We start from the raw sequence: 8,737 nt of genomic DNA on the forward strand, positions 1-8,737 counted from the left end.
TGATCAAAGTCCATAATAACAGTGTACTTTCAGCACACAGCTTCACTTGGTAGAGTGATACCAAGACATCTATTCCTTGTTGTGAGTCATGGAGGAGGGGAGGGAGAAGAACAAGAAAAACAGTGAACAAGAAGAAGAAAGGAGAAAAAAGAGAAGGGTAAAGAGGAAGAGGGGGAGAAAGAAGATGAAGAGGAGAAAGAAAATGAGGAGGAGGGGTAGAGAGAGGAAGAGAAGGAGTAGGTGGAGGAAGAGGAGGAGGATAATTTACATAATACTTTAAGGTTTACAAAGTTCTTTTAAAATATTTTCTCATGCTATCTTTGCAACAACTTTTGGAAGTAGATTTTTATGCCTATTTTATAGATATAAAAATTAGGTGAAATGAGATTAAATGAATTGCCTAGGTTCATACTGCTAGGGTTATGAAATTAGGCCTTCCTGACTCCAGGTCAACTTCTCTATTTACTGTATCACCTACACCAAATAATCTGTATTAGTGGAGACACTAAGTTCTACATCCATAGTTTCCAGGCTTCAATGTAAGGATCACTTATAATATGGAAAAGATTTTTTAATATTGTTCCACCCACAATAATATATGGACTATTGTACTCACTGATAAAGAAAATATATTAAAATGAAAAACTAGAAATTCAATAATACTTTTAAGATAATTTGATTTTTATTGACAATGACAGATTGTATATATAAGAAAACTAGACATGAATACATTATACATGACATTTATCCAATCTACATAAGGTGAAATTGCTCATTTCAGTTTAATTCTAATTTTGTTTAATAAACATTTATTAAATGCCAATTATATGCTAGGTATTGTGCCAGTCCACAGAGGTAAAAAGTCTTAAAAATCAACAATCACCGCCTTTGAGGAGTTTACATTCAACTTGGGAAAGAATTAACATCTATACAGGTAAATAAATACTGTGTGTGTATGCATATCTATCTATCTATGTAGATGAAGTAAATACCATATAATCTCAAGGAACAAGAAGTAATAACAATTGTGGGGGAATAGGAAAAGTCTCTTGTAAAAGCTAGCACATACAATAAGTCTTAAATAGAGTCAGGAATTCCAAATAGCAGAAAGGGTAAGGAAGGACATTCTAGTTATGACAAGTAGCAAGTGCAACAGTACAAAGGCAGGAAGCAAAATGTCATGTACAGAGGATATTAATTAGATTAATTGGGTCTGCTTAAAGATCACGGAGGAAAGTAGTGGGAAATAAGTCTGAAAAGGCGAGAACCTGAAATGCCAAACTGAAGAGTCTGTGTTTTATCCTAGATACAACAGAGAGAGCTGAAGCTTGCTTAGGAAGAGTGGAATTGTCAGTCCTGTGCTTTAGGAATGTCAATTTTTCAGCTGTGTGGAGGCTGAATTGGAGGAAGGAGAGAGAGAAGGTGGGGAAATCAATTAGGAGGCATTGAAGTCATGCTGGTGAGAGGAGATGTGAATTCGACTTGGAAAGGTTGGCCACATGAAAGAAGAGGAGACGAAAGTGGGAGATGTTGCTGAGGTAGTAATGCCCAGAACTTGTAATTAATTGGATATAGGGATGAAGGATAGAATTGAAGATGACTCCTAGTTTGGGAACTTCAGTGACATGAAGGATGGATATGCTCAACAGCTATTTATTACACATCAAGTTATGTTTTGTATTGGTGCTAAATAAAGGTTAAAATGACAATACTCAGGGTACAAAAAGACTCAGTGATCTCTTGTAGTAATTCAAAGGGTTCTCATGAGTCCTCTTCATGTAAGTGAGGAGTCACTGATCAAGTGAATCTATAAGATCCAAGGAGGTAAATTGGTACAGGTACATGCTCATGCACAGACATAAGATCCAAGGAGGTAAATTGGTACAGGTACATGCTCATCCACACACCAGTAAAAATGTAAATGGTATTAGTGATCGAAACAGTTTCCCCAAGCTCTGGAGGATAGAGAGATTCCTGAGACAGTTTTATTCACACCTGTCTGTATGCCTTGGCACTGGGCTATGCACCATTTTATATTTTACTTTTAATTAGTGCCCTTCTCTGTTGCTTCATCTTAACCCGAGAATGGGCCTGGGCTCTTGAAGGCTATGCCAATAGAATACAAGTTTTCACAGGATTTAACTAGCTAAGAAGGTTTTATGTATAGTCTCTAATTTTGGAATGTGTGTCTATCATCTCAGGACCAGATCAGTGAAAATAGGGTTCATTATCCCAAAAAAGACCACTAGGGTATTTATAGCTAGAGAAATGAAGATTGTCAACTATAAGGTGGCAAGGATGGAGAATGTGTTGATAGAAGAACTGCCCCCATGTGAAACACTGAAGCATTATACTATAATTTTGTGTGTGCTTGTCTTCTCTCTATCATCATTATGCCTCAGCCACCTATGGCATAAAGTAAAATAAAACACAACAACCTGGACCAGTTGAAAAGATCATTAGTCAGAGGACTTGATTTCAAATTCTACCAATATTAGAAAGGTTAGTTAATGTCTCTGAATCTCAGTTTCCTCATCTACAAAAGGAACATAATACTTTGACTACAAACCTCAAAGAGTGGTTTTGGGAATCAAAAATTGCAATGTGATATTTGAACCACAAAGTCGATCATCTCATCTGAAATCCTATTGCCCTACTTTCTTCCATGCCCTTTATGATTTCCATTCACCATTGTTACCCACCAGACTTCAAACTTGCCTCCTCCTGTCCCCACATGTTTTAGAGCCAGAGCAATCAGGAGGTGACTCGATTGGGAACAAGAAGTCTTTGAAAGGCATTCTTAACATCCTTATTGCGGAGACTGTAGACAAATGGATTGGCCAGAGGAGTAATGGCCGTATACATCACAGCAGCTGCCATGTCTTGCTGTTGAGAATTCTGGGAGGGTGGCTGAAAATACACCCAGATGATGGTGCCATAGAGGAAAGTGACCATGGTGAGATGGGAACCACAGGTGGAGAAAGCCTTCTTTCGGCCAGCAGCTGAGGGCAGCCGTGAGATAGTAATTGCAATGCGGGCATAGGAGAGTAGAATGAGAATACAGGGTCCCATCATGAGCAACCCACCCTCCAGAAAGATGGCCAACTCATTGGGTTGAGTGTCAGAACAGGATGCTCTCAGTAGGGGTCGGTGATCACAGAAAAAGTGGGGGAGATAGACAGTACCCTCATTGTCACCAATCCACTGGAGGGGAAATAGGAGCCCTGCATGCAGAAGAGAGTGAAGGAAGGACACAGTCCAACAAGAAGCCAGTAGACGGCCACAGACCTGTTGGTTCATTACAACTGGATAGTGCAATGGGTCACAGATGGCTACATAACGGTCCACAGCCATGACAGCCACCACTAGTGTGTCTGTGACACCAAACACATAGAAGAAGAAAAACTGGACTAGGCAACGGATAGTAGGGATGGCTGGTTGGGCAGAAACCAGGTGGGCCAGCACCTGGGGTAAGGTAACTGTGGCCAGCCCCATGTCAATCACAGAGAGCCCACGTAGCAGATAATACATGGGAGTGCTGAGCCGTGAGTCCCAAGAGATGAGCAGGATGAGTGTTAAGTTACCCACCATAGCACCCATGTAGGCAGCCAAGAACAGCAGGAAAAGAAGATTGTTAGGAGGGCCACCTTTCCACAACCCCACTAGAAGAAATATTGGTGTGTGGGAGGCATTAGAGGCACAAGCCATGGTGAAGAAGGGCAAGATCAGAGGGACCTGTCAGTAAAGAGAGAGATGAGGTCATTCTTCAAACAAATGTCACTCACAACAAATAATAATTTAATTCTGAAGTAATTTCCTGGTATGATATTTTCAATCTCTCCTCTCTCATGGCTCATCCCTCTCTGCCTTTAATTAATCAATAAAGCAACAAAATAGAATAGAGTATAGTAATCAGGCATTGTTGAGGCAGACAGAAATAATCTGTATTAAAAAAAGAAGATACACTCTTTAATCTTAAAATGCATACAATCTAATTGGAAAAAATAAATCCGCATGAAATGTTTCATAATTTTGTTGATGATTGTAATTTTTTTTATTTGATAAATTATTTCCCATCTGGATCCCAGTTTACTCATATGTTATGTAAGAATTTCTGTTTAATTATAATGAGAAGGCATAGCTCTACAGAAGATGTGAGTAAATAAATATGCCCCCTTCACTTCATTGGAGAGATGGAGGACTATAGGTGTGGAATTTTGCAATCTCAATAATGTATATACATGTGTCATCTAGGTTTGTTTAACTGTTTTTCTCCTTTTTTTAATAGAGAAAGCATTGATGTGCATAGAGCAGAGGTCAGGTGCTCTGAGATACAATGAGGTAGGAATTATTTTATGTTCCTTCTCTTCCCTTAAGGGAAGAGTCAAGGGTAATGGTCCACCCACGTTTCCCCAGATCACCTAGGCCCAGCCAAGTAATTCCCTATGCAAGGAACATTTATTGGGAAAGGATTGATGGAACTATATTTGGAAATGATTTTGATAGAAAAACAAAAGGCATATATTTTATCTATAATATATGTTGTCCCAAAAGTCTTAGTGCAGTTTTGGTTTTCATAGCTTTATAATATATGCCATGTACACATGTATACTTATATACACAGCGTACTCCAAAAGTCTTAGAGCAAGTAGTCCACTTGAAGGCAGCTAGGTGGTGCATGGGTAGAATGTCAAGCATGGAATTAGGAAGATTCATCTTCCTGAGTTCAGATCTGGCCTCAGACACTAGTTGTGTGACCCTGGGCAAGTCACTTATTCCTGTTGGCCTCAGTTTCCTAATCTATAAAATGATCTGGAGAAGGAAATGGCAAACTACTCATTATCTTTGCCAAGGAAACCTCAAATGGAATCACAAATAGTGGAACACAACTGAAAGGACTGAACAACAATAAAAATTACACCAAATATCTAACCATATAGACATATACACAAACAAATATATACGTGTATATACATATAAATATATATGGATATGTAAATGACAAGAAATGTCCATTTGGCATTCATGGGCATTTATGAAGGGGTTACACCAGTACCATAGACTCAGAGATTTCAAACAAAGTCTTTATTTAAAAAAAAAAGCCCACTCCAATTCTAAAACCTATGACCTAAGATCATTTCTAGTCCAACAGTTATTCTATAGCAATGATGGCAAACATTTTAGAGGGATGGGTGATGTGATAAATGTCCTTAGGCAAGGGGGAAGGGAGCAGCCCAGCCTCCATCCCTCCAGCTTTCTGCTAACAAACTCTAGCAAACTCTATTTTGGGGTGACAGCATGTGTGCCCACAGACAGAGTTCTGAGTGCCCCTCTGGCATGCATGGCATTGATTCACCATCATAGTTCTATAGAAAATACATAGTGTTTGTTAAGATCACTGTGTTGCAACTTAGGAAACTTTGCTCCTACTCCTGGATTTGCCACTCACTGTCTATTGCAGCTTAGGCAATTCAGTTCACCTCAGCTATATATGGACTAGGTTCTTAGGAGTGTGGGGAGACACATGAGACATGGGATTGGGGTCTTCAAAAATGTGAAATACTATCATGTGAGAGAGAAATTCAACTTCTTCCAGAGACCAGAACTAGAAACAATGGTTAGAAATTATAGGGAAGCAAGCTTAAATTTAACACAGAAAAGAATTTACTGTTTATCTGAATATGAAATGAGAAATAATGAGTTCCCCATCACAAGAGGTATTCGTGCTAGTCAGGATATTATAGAAGGGATTCATAGAGTAATTGGAAGCTATATTGTCTGATCCATAAGGTACTTCCAAGCTTTAGGATTCCATCACTGAAGCACCTACTTTAGCTCCATAGCACTGAATTATTTTGGTTCTCCTAAATCAACTTTTTTTCCTTCTACATCTCCTACATTTACAAAATCTCTTTAACAAAGTTTCTTTAAACCTTCACCTCCTGTCTTAGAATCAATACTGAGTATCAGTTCCAAGGCAGAAGAGCAGAAAAGGCTAGACAAATGATGTTAAGTGATTTGTCTAGGTCACCCAGCTAGGAAATACCTGAGGTCAGATTTGAACCCAGGAGCCCCCCATCTGTATCCACTGAAACACATAGATGTCCCTTACCTTAGTTTTTAACACTCTTCCCTCTCAAGATCCTAACCTTTAGAAAATTAATTTATTTATTAGAGCTTTGCTTATCTTCTCTAAGCATATGACCGACAAATACCTAAGTCTGGTCCTTACCTCTCATGTCCTGGGTCTGGTCTCAATCCTAATTAAGAGACGAGGATTTTAGAATCCTCATTAAGTTTGGACAAGACATCTGAGATTCAGAATAGTTGAGGAATGTAGTAGCAGGGATATGAAGTGAACCAGGGACCTAGAAAAGGAATAGAATTCTCAAGAGAGACCAAGTGGGATATATGGTTAAAGAGAGGAGCAACTTGTGGGATTAGGGAAATTGAAACAAAGATTGGGACAGAGTTTGTGGCAAAGAATAGAGTAGGGAGTAGGAAAGGTAGAGGGAAACAAGAAGAGAAAAGGAAGAATAAAGACCTGAGGGATGGAGAGGGAAAAGTAAGGAGAGAAGATGAGCCATTTGGAAGAAAAGAGTAGACTGTAACAGAAAGAGAAATGGAAGATGGAGGGGTAAGAGAATCGAGGTAAAGAGGCAGAAAGACCAGAAGACGGAAGAGAAGAGACTGGGACAGATGGAGACATTGATATGAGTAGGACAGGAGCAAGAGGAGGAAGGGGAAAGGACAAGGAGGGAGAGAAGTGAAATAGAAGTCAAAAGAGGAGGCAAGGAATGCTGGAGAGAAATGTGGAGAAAACGATAGTGCATAGAGAAGAATAACGAGGGAGAACAAGGACAGAAAGTAGATGCTCAGGGGGTAGTAGGGGACTGTTAGAAGAACAGGAACAGGAAGAGAAGAGGAAAATGCTTCAAGGGAAGGGGCTATAGGAGGGGCAAGACAGAGGATAGAGAAAATGAGAAAAAAAGACATAATGAAAGGGACCAGGTAGATAGAGGATTAAATAGCACAAAAATAAGAAGTCCAGGTAGGAGGAGGGTGAAGGTAGGTTTCTAAACTTACTTGGTTGAGATAAAAAGTAGGGGGCTCTGAAGCTCAGCAAGCACAATTTGTCTCCAGTGCTTGTCATGTTGCAAGAAAGTCTCTATCATGGGCCTAGGGAGATCATAGGATCATAAATTTAGAGCCAAAAGGAACCTTAGAAGTCATTTAGTTCAATCTCCTCATTTTATAAGTGAGGATACTGAGGCCAGAAAGAGTTAATTATCTTGCCCAAGGCAGAACAGGCTGTAAATTCATCTGAATCCACCTTCTTTATTTCTAAAGTCAATGCTCTTCCTTTCCCCTCTCACAAGAATTCAGAAATATCTGTATTCAGGAATATATAAAGGTCTGAGAAACTCTGCCCACCTACCTCTCCCTCCCCCAGGATTCTGTCCTCTGTTTCCTACTGACAAATCTGGCCTGGACTCAACAGGAGGGAAAGCTCCAGCATTCCCAAGAGAAGAGTCCAGATTAAAAAGCTCCAGAGACACATGAGTAACACCAACAATTAGAAAGAAAATGGAAGACAGAATCAGAGGACTTCTTAGTGAATGGATGAAGGAAGGAAGAAAAAAATAAAGGCATAAATTAAGCACTTACTATGTGCAAATCACTGGGCTAAGCATGGACTATTCAAAGAGATGACAGAAACAGTGCTACACTTGAGTCCAGGCTCAAATATTCCTTATGTAAAACTGAGCAAATCAATTCCTCTCTCTGAGCCTCAGTTTCCCCATTTTTAAAATGGCAAAAGTGAGCTCTACATAACCTTCCACATGGTGCTATTGTTAGGAAAGCATTTTTAAAGGGCTATATCTTGAAAAGGCATTATTGTTATGATTATCCAGCCCCTACACTTATTGTCCAAGGACAATTAGTTGACCATACATCCCCCAATTACCTTTCCAAACTCTTCTTACCCTCTTCAGGATGACTTGACATAAAGGGAAATGCAAGAAGGTTTAGGGTTTTCCATCCCAAGGGCTGAAGAAAAAGAAGGGCATGGGCACAGGCTGTAGGATTAAGCAGCCAACACTGATATCATTCTTGATGTATTGTGGGGATGGAGGGCAAGGGGAGAATCCCTGCAAACCTAAGAAAGAGTAGAAGTGAAATGTAAACCCAGCAGAAACACAGATCTAGTGAGATCAAGTAGCCAGTGTTCAGGTTTCTTCCCTAAATGCTCACCTCTGAAAATCTACCAGCTCAGCTCTGAAGACCTCCTAAGGAAATCTTTGAGAATTCTAAAAACTGCCAAATCCTTCCCTTTTTCATATATTACCCCTCTTTTCCTTTCAGCTGTGACGGGAGGAATTTCTATCACAAATCTTGCCATTAACTGTTTGAAAACATTTGGTACCAATACTCTGCAAGGGGCTAGAAATACTGATATGAAATACTGTTTTCAAGTATCTTACATTTAGCTAGAGGGAGGCAACATATTCACAGATGAATAAATACAGATTATAAACAAAGTAAATATACAGTGATTTGGTGTGGAACTAACAACTGAAGGAATCAAGAAAGACTTCTTGAAGGAGGTGGTATTTGAGCTGAAGCTCAAATAATACTAATGGTGGTGGTCAGAAAAGAGAGAATTTCAGATATGAGCCTGTTCAGACACAGAGAAAGGAGATGGGATAACATGTATAAGAAACAGCACTGTGAT

General features: G+C 39.5%; 1 protein-coding gene across 1 annotated transcript; it reads right to left on the reverse strand.

The window, feature by feature from the left end:
• Positions 1 to 2,754: 2,754 nt before the first annotated feature.
• LOC123233705 (olfactory receptor 1B1) lies at positions 2,755 to 3,708 on the reverse strand. Its single transcript, XM_044659762.1, has one exon. The coding sequence runs from the start codon at positions 3,706 to 3,708 to the stop codon at positions 2,755 to 2,757; it is 954 nt and encodes a 317-aa protein (XP_044515697.1).
• Between the last annotated feature and the right edge of the window lie 5,029 nt (positions 3,709 to 8,737).

The sequence above is a fragment of the Gracilinanus agilis genome, chromosome 2 (genome assembly GCF_016433145.1).
Source record: "Gracilinanus agilis isolate LMUSP501 chromosome 2, AgileGrace, whole genome shotgun sequence".
NCBI classification, from domain to species: domain Eukaryota; kingdom Metazoa; phylum Chordata; class Mammalia; order Didelphimorphia; family Didelphidae; genus Gracilinanus; species Gracilinanus agilis.